This window comes from Nomascus leucogenys, chromosome 2 (genome assembly GCF_006542625.1).
Source record: "Nomascus leucogenys isolate Asia chromosome 2, Asia_NLE_v1, whole genome shotgun sequence".
NCBI lineage: Eukaryota > Metazoa > Chordata > Mammalia > Primates > Hylobatidae > Nomascus > Nomascus leucogenys.
In genome coordinates this window covers 10,350,053-10,368,246 of record NC_044382.1, presented here as the reverse complement: position 1 = coordinate 10,368,246, position 18,194 = coordinate 10,350,053, and the positions used below count along the sequence as shown (strand labels likewise).

Here is an 18,194-nt window from a genome sequence, read left to right as displayed (position 1 = left end):
TAGATAGAACAAGAGCTCCAAGGTGTCATCACATTTAGCGGTCAAGGGATAGCAAAGAGGCAAGTGTGCATATAGCATAATGAGTGAGGAGAGGGGAGAAGGACATCAGGACAGAGTGCAGCAGAGTAGAGGTCAGGCAGTGGTCTGCCCCAGAGGCCTAGCTCTTGCGCTGTGTGAGATGGGAGTGAGCCATTGGAGAGTTTTAAACAGATGAGTAACATGATCTGACTTATGTCTTAAAAGGACCAGTCTGACTGCCGTGCTAAGAATACACCTTATTAGGGCAAGGGTGGAGGCAAGGAGACTTGTGAGCGACAAATGCCACAGTCCAGGCACCCGAGACCTGGGCTGTAGCAATGGTCAGGATGAAGATTGGCCAGATGCTGGAGGTATTCCCTAGGTAGAGACAGCAGGATTTCCCGATAGATTGCATGTAAAGTGTGAAAGAAAAAGGAAAGAATAACTTCTGGAGCTGAGCAACTAGAAGGATGGAGTTGCTATCAACCAAGTGGAGAAAACTGCAGGGAGAGTAGACTTAGGAAGGAAGAGCAGGAGTTCATCTGGACACGTGGAGACTTAGATGCCTATTACCTATCTGAGAGGACATGTGGCTTCACAGTTTCATATATAAATCTGGAGTTTAGGAGAGAGATCTGGACTGAAGATAAGTATTTGAGAGTTGCTGGTATATAGCTAGTATGTAAAGACATAAAGTTGGTTGAGAATGAAACAGAGAAGAGGACCAAGGAATAAGTCATGGGTCTCCAGACAACAGAGGGTGGCAAGAAGAGGAAAAGCAGCAGTGATTCTGAGAAAGAGTGATCAGAAAGGAGGGAGGGAAACCGAGTGTATTGGAAGCCATGTGAAGGAAACATATCAAGCAGAGGATTGCTAACAGTGTTGAAGGCTTCTGACAGGGCAAATACAAAGAGGACCAAGGATAAACCAATAGATTTAGCAACCTGGGTGACCTTGACTTTGGAGGGCAGCTTTGGATAAGGATTGGGAGCAAAAGCCTGATTAGAGTGAGTCTAAAAGAAAACAGGGGAGGCATTGGAAGCAGCAATGCAGACAACTCTTTCTTTTTTTCGTTTTTTTTCTTTTCTTTTCTTCTTCTTTTTTTTTAGATGAAGTCTCGCTCTGTCACCCAGGCTGGAGTACAGTGGCAGATCTTGGCTAACTGCAACCTCCACCTTCTGGGTTCAAGCGATTCTCCTGCCTCAGCCTCCCAAGTAGCTGAGATTGCAGGTGCCTGCCACCACGCCCAGCTAATTTTTGTAATTTTAGTAGAGACGGGGTTTCACCTTGTTGGCCAGGCTGGTCTCAAACTCCTAACCTCAGGTGATCCACCCACCTTGGCCTCCCAAAGTGCTGGGAATGCAGACAGGAGCCACCACACCCAGCCTACAGACAACTGTTTCTAAAACATAAGCCATTTTTACTATTTCATGTCAGTATTCAGTATCCCTGATTATCTACACATACCATGATTAGATGGTTTTAATCAGTGATCAAATTTTATGTCTGTTTTCTCTTCATACTATATCATAGATATCTAAGGGATGCTATATAATCTTCATATTTGTCTTTTTTTTTTATTTCTAGACAGAGTCTTGCTCTGTCCCCAGGCTGTAGTGCAGTGGTGTGATCTTGGCTCACTGCAACCTCCGCCTCCCAAGTTCAAACAATTCTCCTGCCTCAGCCTCCTGAATAGCTGGAATTACAGACGTGTGCCACCATGCCTCGCTAATTTTTGTATTTTTAGTAGAGATGGGGTTTCACCATGTTGGCCAGGCTGGTTTCAAACTCCTGACCGCAGGTGATCCTCCTGCCTGGGCCTCCCAAAGTGCTGGGATTACAGGCATAAGCCGCTGTACCTGGCCCATATTTGTCATTTTTAATACATCAAAAGGATGTGTCAATACATTTTAACACATAATGGAGGAAGTCCTAGCCAGAGCAGTCAAGGCAAGAGAAAGAAATAGAAGATATCCAAATAGGAAAAGAAGAAGTCAAAATATCTCTCTTCACTGGTGATATGATTCTATACCTAGACAACCCTAAAGATTCTGCCAAAAGACTTCTAAAACTGATAAATGATTTCAGCAAAGTTTCGGATACAAAATAAATGTAAAAAATCAATAGCATTTCTATACACCAATAATGTTCAAACTGAGAACCAAATCAAGAACGCAATCCCATTTACAGTAGCCACACACACAGAACAATACCTAGGAATACATCTAGCCAAGGAGGTGAAAGATCTATACAAGGAGAACTACTAAACACTGCTGAAAGAAATTACAGGTGACACAAACAAATGGAAAAACATTCCATGCTTATGGATTGGAAGAATCAATATTGTTTAAATGGCCATACTACATAAAGCAATCTGCAGATTCAATGCTATTCATATCACACTACCAACATCATTTTTCACAGAATTAGAAAAAACTATTCTAAATTCATTTCGAGCCAGAAAAGAGTCCAAATGGCCAAAGCAAATCTAAGCAAAAAGAACAAAGCCAGAGGCATCATATTATCCAACTTCAAACTATACTATAAGGCTGCAGTATCCAAAACAGCATGATACTAGTACAAAAGCAGGCACGTAGACCAATGGAACAGAATAGAGAATTTAGAAATAAAGCCGCACACCTACAGCTATTTGATCTTCAACTAAGTCGACAAAAATATGCAGCGGGGAAAGGACTTCCTGTTCAATAAATGGTGTTGGGATAGCTGGCTAGCCATATGCAAAAGAATAAAACTGGACCCCTACCTTTTACCATATACAAAAATTAACTCAAAATGGATTAAAGATTTAAATGTAAGACCTCAAACTATAAGAGGCCTAGAAGAGAACCTAGAAAACACCATTCTGTACATTGGCCTTGAGAAAGAATTTATAAGTCCTCAAAAGCAATTGCAACAAAAACTAAAATTGACAAATGGGACCTAATTAAACTAAAGAGCTTCTGCACAGCAAAAGAAGCTATCAACAGAGTAAACAGAAAACCTATGGAATGGGAGAAAATATTTGTAAACTATGCATCCAGTAAAGGTCTAATATCCAGAATGTATAAGGAACTTAAAAAATTCAACAAGCAAAAAACAACCCCATTAGAAAGTGAGCAAAAGAATGAGCAGATACTTCTCAAAAGGAGACATAAAAGAGGCTAACAAACATGAAAAAATGCTCTACATCCGTGATCATCAGAGAAATGCAAATCAAAACCACAGGGAGATACCATCTCACACCAGTCAGAATGGCTATCATTAAAGAGTCAAAAAACAACAGATGCTGGTGAGGATGTGGAGAAAAGAGAACACTTATATGCTGTCAGTGGGAATGTAAATTAGTTCAGCCACTGTGGAAAGCAGTTTGGAGATTTCTCAAAGAACTTAGAACTACCATTCAACCCAGCAGTCCTATTACTAGGTATATATCCAGAAGGAAAGATATCATTCTACCAAAAAGACACATGCACTCATATTCATCACAGTACTATTCCTAATATCAAAGGCATGGCATCAACCTTAGTGCCCATCAGCGGTGGATTGAATAAAGCAAATGTGGTATATATACACCATGGAATACTATACAGTCATTAAAAAAGAAAAAATCATGTCCTTTGCTGCAACAAGGATGCAGCTGGAGGCCATTATTCTAAGCAAATTAATACAAGGACAAACAAATACCACATGTTCTCACTTATAAGTGGGAGCTAAACAATGGGTACTTATGGACATAAAAGATGGCAGCAGTAGACACTAGGGACTACTAGAGAGGGTAGGGAGATGGGGGCAAAGGTTGAAAAACTGCCTACTGGGTACTATGCACAGTACCTTGGTTCAGTCATACCCCAAACCTCAGCATCATGCAATACATCCATGTAACAAACATGCACATGTACCCCCTGAATCTAAAATTTAAAAGTTAAATTTTTTAAAAAAGGAAAAATAAAACACATAGTGGAAGTACCATAATGCTCCTATTGCCAACCTTTTGGTTTATTTTCATTTATTATTTTAAATAGCACTCAGGGAAGACTCTTTGTGTATGTTACTTTCTTTGTGATAATTTCCTGAAAATTCATTTCCAAGTATAGGATTTTGAAGTCAAAGTTATAAATACTTTGGGAGCTTTTAGTATATATTCCTAGACTGGTGAATATTTCCAAAAGATTATATCAGCCTGTACTGCCACAAGACATAAGGGTACTGTTTTCCTCAGACCTTTATCAGTATGGGGCTATCTTCGTTTCTTTTGACTTTTGATACATATATCATAGGTTTAAACTCTTACTTCATTGTTTTGAATTTGCACTCCTTTGCATAGTAACAAGGTTGAATATTCTCCTGATGTTTTTAAGAGAATTGCTTTTGTTGTTGCTAAGGCCCTTGGAAAATGCAGTATTGTTAGCGGCGTGGGTGTGTATGCAGTGTGGAGAAAACAGGTGTGTGGCAAGTGTAGGAAGGGGTGGGTGTATGGAGAGCCCATGAGTGTGCTGCCATGTGTGCTGTATGGAAAATGTGTATGGCGTGTGTTTGTAGGGAGAGATTTACAGCATGGAGCAGAAGAAAGTGGAGAAGTGGTTCTCAATGATGCCTGCACTAAAGCAGATACAAGTTTGGAAAGTAGCTGCTTTTGGAAAGTGGGATATGAGGGAGATTTTTTATGTAGGAAATTTTATGGTGCGCTGAATTATTAAGCTATATCTATGTATACTTTTAATTAAAACAAGAACTAAAATGTAGTGGCCAAGACGATCTCAAAGGGCCTGCCAGTTATAAAGTTACCTATTTTGTTAAGATGGACTTGAGGAAGGGTAGTGTCAGCAGAAGGGGCTGGGCTGTGGGAGGACCCCCTCAGGGTGTGACAGTTCAGAACTAATGGCATTAATACAACTCTGTTTTTTTTTTGAGACAGAGTTTAACTCTTGTCACCCAGGCTGGAGTGCAATGGCGTGATCTTGGCTCACTGCAACCTCTGCCTCCTGGGTTCAAGCGATTCTCCTGCCTCAGTCTCCTGAGTAGCTGGGATTACAGGCATGCACCACCACACCCAGCTAATTTTTGTATTTTTAATACAGATGGGGTTTCGCTATGTTGATCAGGTTGGTCTTGAACTCCTGACCTCAAGTGATCCACCTGCCTCGGTCTCCCAAAGTGCTGGTATTACAGGCGTGAGCCACTGCACCCAGCCAACACAGCTCTTTAGAACCATGTAAAGAACTTTGAAAAGGCCCAATGCCCTTGAAGGATAATCTTTTCAACAATTGCTGGTACAACTGGTATCCATATGGAAAAAAAATAGGCCAACACTTCTACCTTTGCCTCACACCATATGTAAAATTAAACTCAAAATGGATCATAGACGTAAACATAAAAGCTAAAACTATAAAACATCTAAAAGAAAACACAGGAGAAAATCTGCAAGATTTTATGATAGGCAAAGATTTTTTTGGACAACTCATAAAAAGTACTAACCAGAAAAGAAAAATTGATAAATTTGGTTTCATCAAATTAAAACCTTTGTTCCTCAAAAGACATTGTTAAGAAACTGAAAAGACAAGCCACAGGAGACAATATTGCAATATATATATCTAACAAAGAACCATATTCCAAGTATGTAAAGAAGTCCTACAACTTAACAGTAAGAAGCAGCTGGCACAGTCGCTCATGCCTGTAATCCCAGCACTTCAGGGTGCTGAGGTGGAGGGTCACTTGAGCCCGGGAGTTCAAGACCAGCCATAGCAAAACGTAAGGCAGCACAGGGCAACATAGTGAGACCTCATCTCTACAAAAATAAAAATACAGAATCAGCTGGGGCATGGTGGTGCATGCCAAGTAGTCCCAGCTACTTGGGAGCCTGAGGCTGGAGGATCACTTTAGCCCAGGAGTTGAAGACCAGCCTGGACAGCATAGTGAGACCCCATCTCAAAAAATAAAAAAATTCCAGCGAGGTATCATTACATACCCACTATAATGACTAAAATGAGGGAAAAAATAACAATACCAACTGCTAGCAAGGATGTGGAAGAACTAGAATTCTGATACACTGCTGGTGAGAATGTAAAATGGTACAACCAGTTTGGAAAAGTTTGCCAGTTTCTTATGAAATTCGACATATACTTGCCAAGTATAACCCAGCAATTCTACCCCTGGTATTTTTGTCCAAGAGAAACGAAAACATGCCCACACAAAGACTTAGAGTATTCGTCATAATAATCCCTAACTAGAAGCAAACTAACAATTTATCACAAAGGCAATGTGATATATTCATACACTAGAATATTATTCAGCAATAGTAAGAAATGTACAACAGATACAGCAATAGGAATGAGTCTCAAAAACCTTCTGCTTAGTGAAAGAACCAAGGCCCTGAGAGCAAATACTGTGTGAGTCCATGCATATGAAGTCCTAAAACAGGCAAACTGGGAGAGGGGGTGGGTAGAGGAGATTGCCTGGGAGCATCCAAGGGATCATTGGGGTAAAGGAAATGTTCTTAGAAATGTAACAAATTGATGCCCACTTCACACTGTAGATCAATTCAGTGGAAATCTCTCAGGTGATTCCGGTGTGCAGCCAGTCTGAGAACCAGTTCTGGTGTGAGTTTGTGTGTTGTTTTTGTCTGCTCGTGCACCCATCTATTCTTACTGGTTTACAAAAGAGACCATGAGCCACCAAAAATGGCCGCCAAGCCACCTGGCTTGGCCAGACCTTCAGGTAAGTGTCTCATATACCTTTATAGTTTTACAGAGTGGTGCTGAGGTCTAAGGCCAAAGGGAGGGTGCCCCTTCCAGATGAAATCCAGAACACTGTGGGAGGATCCACCTAGGTGTCACTTAGGGAACTTGACACGGGCCCAGCATTTCAACCAGCACCTGGGCAGGTGATTCCACCTGGAGCCTGCATCGCACCTGCCAGCCTCAGTGACCGATCGGCCCATGTGTTTGTCATCTCTTAAACACTGGTTCTCACATTGGGTGGCACATTGGAATTATTTGGGGAGCTTTGTAAATCATCGTTGCTTTATTCTCACTCCCAGAGATTGGGATTTGAGTGATCTGGAGTAGGATTGAGATTTTTAAAAAATTCTCCTGGGTGATTCGAATGTTCAGCCAGGGGCTCTCAGCTATATCTGCACCAGAGTCACCCAGAGAAGCTTTAAAAACTGTCAACACCTGAGCCCCACTCCTGGAAATTCTAATTTAAGTGTTCTTCAGGGGGTGGGACGGGGTTCAGGCTTTTTTTTTTTTTTTTTTAAGCTTCTCTGCTAATTCTAATATGCAGCAAAGACCCAAAATCACTGGATGAGGCACTGACTTTTAAAAAGAAAAAAAAAAAGCAATTTCACTGAGAATGTGGGGGGAGAGGAACAGAAATTACCTGCCTTTGGAAGGTAATTTGGTAATATCTATTAAAATTGTAAGTGTGTGTACCCTCTGATCTATTAGTTTCTCTTTAAGAAAGCTATCCCACAGAATTAATAGCACAAGTTCATAGACATATGTTTTTAAGAACCCTTACTGCAGCATTGAATGTAGTAGCAAAAGAACTGAAAACACTTCAAATATTTCCCTTCGAGGTCTGGCTAAATAAATCCAAATACCATAGCGTGGAACACTATACAGGTGTTTAGAAGATGGTGCACCTACAGGCAAAAGTGAGCATGCTATATCATTTGGAGATGAAAACAAGTCACAGACCAATATATATGGCATGGTCCATGTTGCATTAAAGTAACCTTGTATATATAGGCATGTGTGTATAAACAAAACTTCATGTATAATCAGAAGGCAGTATCTGTGTGAGACTCAACAACAGTTACCTCTGGGCAATGGGATTGGAGAGATGGAAACTCTCTTACTTCACAAACTTGTCATGGTGGAATTGTGGGATTTTTCTTTTTTGTATTTTTCATTATTTTTCGGTGAAAAATCAGATCTTCTAAAAGTTACAAACTTTAAGAAACATTGCCAGCCTGCTCAAGACAGGCTGAGCTGCTTTTTTCTGTGGCCTGTGCCAGCTGGAGGTGTAGGGCAGATCCCTCGGGGGGACCCATGAGTCCTGAACGCCGAGGGAATCCACAGCTGCTGATGGGAGATGGGAACCCACAGCAGCTGTTCTGTAGCCCAGTTTTACAAATTCCACCTCCCCCTTGTTTTTTGTTTTGTCTTTGTGTTATTTTTGCATTTGTTCCTGCCTCTGGTTTGAAGGGATGGAAAGCTTTTCTCATGAGGGGCAGTTTTTTGTAGCCACTGCCAGCAGTCTTCAGACCTTACTTGTTTTCTCAGAAAAAGGAGGAATAGCTTGAAGAATTGCTATTCACAGACGATTCAAAAATTGGTTCTAGGCTGGATTCAGTGCCTCACGCCTGTAATCCCAGCACTTTCAGAGGCCAAGGCAGGTGGTTACCTGAGGTCAGGAGTTCAAGACTAGCCTGGTTAACATGGTGAAACCCTGTCTCTACTAAAAATACAAAAATTAGCTGGGCGTAGTGGCGGGCGCCTGTAATCCCAGCTACTTGGGAGGCTGAGGCAGGGAGAATTACTTGAACCCAGGAGGCAGAGGTTGCAGTGAGCTAAGATCATACCACTGCACTCCAGCCTGGGAGACAGAGCAAGACTCCATCTCAAAAAAAAAGAAAAGAAAAAAGAAAACAACAACAACAAAAACTGGTCCTAGGCAATAGTTTGGGTTTTACTTTCACTACCATTTGTTTCTTTTACCTGGCACAAGTGCTTTAGTTTCCTGTTTCCTGGGAAGTAATGATGCAGGGTTCATTACCCCCTTTAACAGATACAAAAGTAGACTCAGAGAAGTTAAACAGCCTTTCTGTTGTAACACAGCGATTATTGGCAGGAATGAGAACTTGGCCCTGCTGCTTCTTTGATCTTTCTTTCACTAGAGATGCTCAATGGACCTCTTTAGAAGGAATGTGAGCTAAAGGGCCTAGATTGGGAGGCATAAACTCCAGTGTTTCCCCAGGCTAGGCATATGACATAAATGAATGAAGCAGACCAGGTTTTGACAGATGGAGTGCTGGGATTTCTGGCCAGTTGTGAACCCAAGGTGGCCATAACTTCTGAATGATCAAGAAAAGCCGTAAAACAGGATTTTAATGAATACATCTCTCCATTTTTTACATACCAGTAATCAATTCAGAAGCAATACCTTTCTGGAGGCTGGATTCACCACATTGCCCTAATTGTACAATTTCTGGTTTTTTGATCACCCCTAACACCACCCAACAACTGGGGGTGACTGAGGAGTTAATAGTCCATGGGCATTGATTCTTTGACATTATTTTAACCTCTTCCATATCTAGTCAGCTGCTTTTTTTCAGATCATTATTGTATATGTTTTTTGTACACAAAATTTTGTAAAAAATAAAATATCCTAAAATATCCCGCCACCTAGTTGGTTGTTGATATTTTCCTATTTTCTCATCTTTTTGAGAATGTGCATATTGATTTTGATAGATACAGTTATTTATTCATTTTTATGACCTGCATATTGTATGTACTTTTCCATTTTATTAGTTTTTCTTCAAAGGTGTTATCGTTATAATAGTGCATTCTGTGATATAGCATATATATTTGAACACTTATTTCCTGTGTGACTTTGAGCAAGTTACTTAACCTCTCTATGTCTCAGTTTTCTCATTGGTATAATGGGGATAGTAATAGAATCTATAAGGTTAGTGTAAGGATTTAAGAAGTAAACATATGTAAAGTTCTTAGAACAGCACTTACCATAGAATGAATGACATGTGCTTGCTACTTCATAATGTATTATTATTATCATGGTTTTGTACAAATATATGTTTGAATTTAAATTACTTTTTATAATGAATTACTATAGGGAGAATTATTGGTCAAAGGGTATTAACATTTTAAGGCTCTTAATTTGCATCGTCAGATAGTCTTCTAGTAAGGCTGTTCTAATTTACATTTCCAGCTGGCTGTGGGGTACCTATTTCTCCACATCCGCTGAAACATTGGTTATTTTTCTTTCCTTTAGTCTTCACCAAAGGAGATTACCTTGAGCATCTCTAATGTCCTTGAGCCTCTCTGTCTAGATTAGTACTCAAACCTGATCCTTATTCAGGCTGTTCTCAGAGATTGACATTGGGTTTGGGAATTGATCCGGTTTATTCTTTTTTTTTTTTTTTTTTTTTTGAGGCAGAGTCTCACTCTGTCATCCAGGCTGGAGTGCAGTGGCACGATCTCAGCTTGCTGCAGCCTCCCCCTCCTGGGTTCAAGCAATTCTCCTGCCACAGCCTCCCAAGTAGCTGGGGTTACAGGTGCCTGCCACCATACTGGCTAATTTTTGTACTTTTAGTAGAGATGAGATTTTACCACGTTGGCCAGGCTGGTCTCAAGCTCCTTGACCTCAAGTGATCCACCTGCCTCAGCCTCCCAAAGTGCTGGGATTACAGGCGTGAGCCACCGCACCCAGCCCCCTGGTTTATTATTTGTTTGACTACTCCAAATGGAGAATCACTGTCATTTAGTAAACGAGTTTGCCCCACTTACATTTATTGTGATTTGTCTATGCATTTTGCTTTTTGTTTTCTGCTAGTGGATTCCACAGGCCACCAGCCCAACACATATTTGTGAGATGCTGACCTAGAATCTCTGGGGTCTGTTCCAGAAACCACTCAGATTGAGGATCCTCGAGTACAATGGCGGCGGGAGCAGGAACATATGCTGAAGGATTACCTGGTGGTGGCCCAGGAGGCTCTGAGTGCACAAAAGGAGATCTACCAGGTGAAGCAGCAGCGCCTGGAGCTTGCACAGCAGGAGTACCAGCAACTGCATGCCGTCTGGGAGCACAAGCTGGGCTCCCAGGTCAGCTGTGAGTACCTCCCACTACCACCACCCCCACCGACACCAACAGAGAATGGCCACACTGAGTTCTGCCAATATTGCTTCTCAAGTCTGCCCATTTTTCTTCACCTCTACTCTTTGTCCAAACCACCATCTTGTCTACTGTTCTTCCTGCTCCTACCTGTGCCTTGCAGTGATTCATTTGCCGTTTGCGTTTCATTTTATTTCATTTGTAATCATCTCAGAATGCCAATCGGATTACATATCTCCTTGTTTAAAAGCTTTCAGGGACTAGGGGAATTGGGAGTGGGGAATTCTTAGTTAACAATTACAGAGTTCCAGTTTGGGAAGAAGAAAATTTCTAGAGATGGATGGTAGTATGTTCACAACAGTGTAAATGTACTTAATGCTACTGAACAGTACACTTAATAAATGGTTAAAATGGTAAATTTTATATTGCATATATTTACCACAATTTCAAAACAATCAAATGCCCTTCAGTGGCTTCCCCTCACTCTTTCCATGGACTACATAGCCCTCCGTGGTCAGGCCCCTGCCAGCCACTCCTGCCCCATCTCATGCCCTCACTAGGCTCCAGATGTGCTGAGTCCCCAGCCCCCCTTTCTGCTTCCCTACCCCACCCTGTAATTTTCCACCTCAGTGCCTTAGTATTTGCCTGTCCCCTTCCTAGAATGCTTTGTCACCCATCCATTTGCAAGGCTAAGTCCTTCTCAGTCTTCAAGTCTCATCCTTCAGATCATCACCTCTGAGAGGCCTGCTCTGACAACTCTATCAGAAGCCACTCTTCCTCAACTCTAGTCTTGGCCATGGCTGTCTGTTTATTTCCTTCATAGCACATATCACAATACATCTGCTTGTATGTTATCAGTATTTCCTCCACCAGAACATAAACTTGGTCAGAGCGGGGCTCCTATCCTATGCCTGGTACCCAAAGGGGGAGAGCGAGCATGCCAAAATCCCCTTGTTCTTTTTTTTTTTTCTTTTTCTTTTCTTTTTTTTTTTTTTTTTTTTTTTGAGGTGGACCCTCGCTCTGTCGCCCGAGCTGGAGTGCAGTGGCACAATCTTGGCTCACTGTAACCTCCGCCTCCCGGGTTCCGGCAATTCTCCTGCCTCAGCTGGGATTACAAGCGTGAGCCACCATGTCCAGCTAAGTTTTGTATTTTTAGTAGAGACAGGGTTTCCCCACGTTGGCCAGGCTGTTCTCGAACTCCTGACCTCAGGTGATCCACCTGCCTCAGCCTCCCAAAGTGCTGGGATTATAGGTGTGAGCCACCATGCCAAGCCTTACTGTTTCTAATAACTAAATTGTTCCTGTGTTTATTGAGTCTCTGTTTCATGCCAGGCACTCTGCTATAGTCTGAATATGCTATTTCTGTTAATCCTCATAACAGTTCTATGAGCAAGAACAATTAATAACACCCTTTAACAGATTAGGAAACTGAGGCTTAGGATCAACAATGTGCCCAGGGTCTTACAGCTGGTGAGAGATAGTGGTAACTTGCAAATCTGTTCTGTTGTCCCCACAGTATTTTCATGTGGGCCAGGCCACAGGGACTAGCGTCAGGGCATGGTATCAGGGTGGCCATGGCTGGGTTGGGCCATTGAACTCTCCTGTAGTGTGAAGCCCTCACTTTGAGAAGTTCTGTCTGCTACCAAGACAGGACAAACCCTGCCAGGGTACTTACTGTCCCAGCCCCGCCTTTTTCCTTAGCAGCTCAGGAAAACCCCCAGGATCTCAGAGGTTATAGAAAAGAACTGTATTACATTCATTAGCTATTCTGTATCAAGTAATGTTCTGGAGACTTTTAGGAAGGTTTTAGCACTTAATCTGTCTTAGTCAACCCGAGCTGCCGTAATAAAATACCATAGATTGGGTGGCTTAAACGATAGACATTTATCTTCTTACAGTTCTGGAGCCTGGACGTCTGAGATTCGGGTACCAGCAAGGTCGAGTTCTGGTGAGGGCTGTCTTCCTGGCTTGCAGACAACTGCCTTCTCCGGTGCCTCTTTCTATAAGGGCACTAATCCCATCATGAGGAGCCTACCCTCAAGACCTCATTTAAGCCTATTTCCCCAAAGCCTCATCTTCAAATACTCCTCACTTTGGGCATTGGGACATCAATGTATAATATTTATCTAGGGGAGACACAATTCAGTCCATACCATTATTGTTAAGACAGTCCTGGAAGAGAGATGTTATTGTCCCTGTTGAACCTCAGGTTTAAAGGAGCAAAGTGATTTCTCTCTCTCTCTCTCGAAAGTCCCACAGGTTGAAAAAGTGTCAGGTGTATATAAAAACAAATAAAAACAAACCTTTGTATTTTGGGGGACAGGATATTTACATGGACCCATAATTACATGTCAGGTAATGAGAATTACCCCACAAATCACTCACTAATTTCAGGAGGATGTACTTTTACATTGGAGAGATGTGCAGCCACCACTTTACATAGTGGTAAAATTAGCATGACCAACAATGAGACCAGGTGATGTCAATGCCTTCTGATGTGATGCAATAAAGACATCATGGAGGATCCCTCACAAGAATATTTCATCTGAATCTAATCAAGAGCACAGCCAGACAAATCCATAATATGGATTATTCTATAAGACAGTTAGACTAGGTTTTTTTTTAAAAGCCTAAAGAGGCATACCACCAAATGAAATGTTTGTACTTTGAATTAGAGACTGAAATGGGGGGAAAGCAGCCATAAAAGACATTCTCAGACAATTGGAGACTTTCCTGAGTTGTGATAATGGAGTTATGAATATGTAGGAGAATGTCTACATAGATTTTATGAAGATGCATGTGGCAACATATCTGCAGCTTATTCCAAAAAAGGTCCAAGAAAAAAAGGAAAGGAAAGAAAATAGGAAAAACTCAGTCGGGCACGGTGGCTCACACATGTAATCCCAGCAGTTTGGGAGGCCAAGGTGGGTGGATCAGTTGAGGTCAGGAGTTTGAGACCAGTCTGGCCAACATGGTAAAACCTTCTCTCTTCTAAAAATACAAAAATTAGCCGGGCGTGGTGGCACATGCCTGTAATCCCAGCTACTCAGGAGGCTGAGGCAGGAGAATTGCCTGAACCTGGGAGGCGGAGGTTGCAGTGAGCCAAGATTGCACCACTGTACTCCAGCCTGAGTGACAGAGCGAGACTCCATCTCAAAATAAAAACAAAAAACAAAAAATAAATAATTGTCGATGACACATTGATGGCTTTGAATATGGTCCAGATTTTGTCACCATTTCTAATCATGATTAGTGGAGGGCTTACTGTGAACCACCCTAATGAGAGGAAGAAAGAACTGGGATGGGAAGAGGGATGGCAAGAAGAAGCATGGGAAAATATTAAAAATTCGTGGCTCTAAGAGAAGGATATATTGAGATTCATTATATTATTCTTTCAAATTTTCTATAGATAAAAAGTTTCCAAAATTGAAAACCAGAGTTGGGCACTATGAGAATGAAACATTCACATGAGAAGCACTGTAGTAGGAGGCCAGGTGCGGTGGTTCATGCCTGTAATCCCAGCACTTTGGGAGGCTGAGGCAGGCGGATCACGAGGTCAGGAGATGGAGACCATCCCAGCCAACATGGCAAAACCCTGTCTCTATGAAAAATACAAAAATTAGCTGGGCGTGGTGGCGCACACCTGTAGTCCCAGCTACTCGGGAGGCTGAGGCAGGAGAATCGCTTGCTTGAACCCAGGAGATGGAGGTTGCAGTGAGCCGAGACAGCACCACTGCACTCCAGCCTGGGAGACAGAGCAAGACTCCATCTCAAAAAAATAAAAAAGAAGCACTGTAGTGGGAGGTGGTAGCTGGACTCTGACGTCACACAGCCTGGGTGTTCTCTAGGGGAGCGTGCTCCCTCTTTAAGTCTCAGAATCTTTGTGTTTAACTATTGAATTTTTGTTTTTAGTTAATTTTTAAATTCTTGGCACCCAACATGCGACATGAATCTATGACCCTGAGATTAAGAGTCTCATTCTCTACCGACTGAACCAGTCGGGCAGAAATGTTAATAGTACCTTCATCTCACGGGACCATGTCAGAGTTTCTTAACCTCAGCACCATTAACATTTCGGTCTGGGTAACTCTTCTTTGTGAGCGCTGTGTATTATAGGGTGTTTAGCAGCATCCTTGTTCTGTACCCACTAGCTGCCGGTAGCACCCCCACCCAAGTTGTGATAACGAAAAATGTCTCTAGATTTTGTTGTAAGTGTCATAGGGGATAAAACTGCCCAAACCACTGGTCTAGGTAAGACACTTGGTACTATTTCCTTAGAACATATTAATGGCTCAATAAATAGTCCTTTTGATAGGAAATACATAATATTTTGAGACTCTGGACTCTGGAGCCAGACTTTTTTGGTTCAAATCCAGGATATGCAAATTACTAGCTGTTGTAACCTTGCACAAGTTATGCCACTTCTGTGCCTCAGTTTTCTTCATCTATAAAATCAATCTAATCATAGTATCATCTTCATGGGAGTGTTATGGGGTCTAAATTACTTAACGAATGTAAAGTCCTTGGAGTAGTACTTTTCATATTCTTAAGCTCTCAGTAAATAATAATAATTATTAGTTCATTCGCATTGTAAATGAAAAAGAGTTTTTTTTTTACAGATCTCTGGAACCAATAAGAATAAATACATGATCAAAGGTAGGAAGTAAACAATACAGTTCCTCAGCCTTGTCATATGACTTCCAGACACTCCCAAGAGCTCCACTGGCCTCAGAGGCACCACCACCATTTTCAGTGTTAAATATCTTCCATCTGAAGGGACTAGGGTCATTTCAGGCAGCTGGATCTGAGATCTAAACCACACAGAAACTGGGATTCCCCCAGCCCAAGCATCCCAGTTAAACAAGGTGTGACCCAAGCCTCATCATGACTCTGTCTTCAAGTTTTACAAGCCAGGTTTGCCTTCCAAGTCAAGCTCTTGGCATGACAGATGGATGAAGTCACACGCCTGTTCTCTAACTCAGATGGCTTGCCAGGGCTTGTGAGGGTTTTGCCACCTGGCCTTGGCTGCTCTGGGTCCCAGACACAGACGGGGCCCTGCCTTGGGGATGGAGGCTTTGCTGTCGACTCTCTGGTGTAATCTCTAGCTCCATGGGGAAGAAGGGAACTAACATTTAATATGCACCTGTTGTGTGCCTGGAGGGCAATATGTCAGGCACTCTAAGTAACCTCCCTCCTGAATCACACACACAGTCCTCTAAGACAGTGTTGTTCCCATTCTACAGACAAGGGAACTGAGGCCCCCAAAGAGGAAGTGGCTTCCCCAAAGGCACACTGGTAAAGAGTGGCAAGGTAGCCTTTGTAACCAGATATATCTGATCTCAAAATCAATTTTCTTAATTTAACCCACATCAGTCAAATGCTGAGGCTCTTCAGCTACATTTGGTTCCTCCACCCTCTAAAAGGTAAGAACTCAAGAAAGCTGGGTTCTTTGGGACCTTATCATATTTTTCCCCTCCCTAGGCCTTGATTTCCCATTTGGAAAATAAATCATTGAGGGCTTTCCAGATAAAAATGCCAGTTGAAGCCAGGCATGGTGGCATACACATGTAGTTCCAGTTACTCAGGAGGCTGAAGTGGGAGGATCGCTTGAGCCCAGGAGTCCAGTCCAGGCAACATTGCAAGATCTCATCTCTAAAAACTAAAAAATGGACCAGGCGCCGTGGCTCACGCCTGTAATCCCAGCACTTTGGGAGGCCGAGGCGGGCGGATCACGAGGTCAGGAGATCGAGACCATCCTGGCTAACACAGTGAAACCCCATCTCTGCTAAAAATACAAAAAAGTAGCCGGGTGTGGTGATGGGTGCCTGTAGTCCCAGCTACTCAGGAGGCTGAGGCAGGAGAATAGTGTGAACCTGGGAGGTGGAGCTTGTAGTGAGCTGAGATCTAGCCACTGCACTCCAGCCTGGGCAACATAGCAAGACTCCGTCTCAAAAAAAAAAAAAAAACTAAAAAATGCCAGTTGAACCACTCACTTGATTTTACTCACTGCAAAACTAGGAGAATATCAGATAAAATATATTTTAAGGCATGCATATATATGTATAAGATTAGGGAAAATTAGAGAATAAAGAACAGCAATAAAATTTGGAAGCTGGAAAGCAGACAGACAGGTGGCAACCTATGTAGCAGACCTGAGAAAAGAGAAAATGGGCTGATAGTGAGGAAGGCTCACAACACTGTTCTATAGAGCACTTGCAAAAACCGTAGATGTTGGTGGCAGCAGCTATTTCTGCAAGTAAGACTGAAGGGAGGAGGGTCTCAAAGAGGATTGGGTAAAAGTTGTTTCTAAGACAATTAGACCATCAGATCTTTTCCTTAAATCGATACAGTGAGGCAACCACCATCTTCAGTCTGGCAAATGACTGCAAGTTTATTTTTTGGAGAGGGTAAAATAGAGTCTCTGGACTCCAGGACACAAGGCAAATTCAGAGCCAGAGTACTGTACTATCCTGAAAGCATGAGTAAGTGAAGGGTTTTGAGACTTAGCCCTCATATACCACTTGGCGCCCAGAACGGTGCCAGGTCATTACCCTCTAGGCTGGACAGTAGAGAACTCTACTGGAAATCTGACCAGGGAAGAGATATACAGAGAAAAGCTGGAAAGACACTGACATTGAGGATTCCTGGTTGAAACCAAATCATGTCCAGCCAAATCATGGGCTGTGACCAGGCGCTCATGCCTGTAATGCCAGCACTTTGAGAGGCCGAGATGGGAGGATCACTTGAAACCAAGAGTTTAAGACCAGCCTAGGCAACATAGTAAGACCCTAACTCTACAAAAAATTTAAAGAAGAAAATTACCCGAGCGTGGTGGCAAGCACCTGTAGTCCCAGCTATTCAGTAGGCTGAGGCAGGAGGATTCCCTGAGCCCAGGAGTTCAAGGTCACAGTGAGCTATGATTGTGTACATTGCACTTCAGCCTGGGCAACAGACACCTGTCTCTTAAATAATAAAATAAATTTTAAAAATAGAAAACAAATCACGTGCTGTGCAACTCACAGTCCACACACCCCACTCTAGTCAGCATTTTGGGCGCCCATCTTTAAATGTGAGCAGACAACCAAGATTCCAGATATCCGAGGAAAGCCTCTAACAGAGAAAATGAGACTCAAACCAGCACGTGGTGAAGGGAGGGCTTGGAGGAAACAAGGAGTTTGCATGAAGAAGAGAACGTTAAGAGAAGCTATATGGTCAGGAAACAAGAACGCAGTACTACATTGTTTAAAAAGGAACCTTCAGAGAGTAAAAAAGAGCTCATGGAAATTAAAATATGATAGTAGAAATGAAAACTCCAAAGGAAG

At 42.3% G+C, this 18,194-nt stretch overlaps 1 protein-coding gene across 8 annotated transcripts in view; it reads left to right on the top strand.

Moving 5' to 3' along the window:
* Positions 1-18,194, top strand: part of WWC1 (WW and C2 domain containing 1) — a 179,142-nt gene that overhangs the window by 82,561 nt on the left and 78,387 nt on the right. For all 8 annotated transcript variants that reach the window (XM_030825315.1, XM_030825299.1, XM_030825288.1 and 5 more), the window contains exon 3: positions 10,666-10,869. In XM_030825315.1, the coding sequence (XP_030681175.1) occupies positions 10,666-10,869 (204 nt within the window). The remainder of the gene's footprint in view (positions 1-10,665; positions 10,870-18,194) is intronic.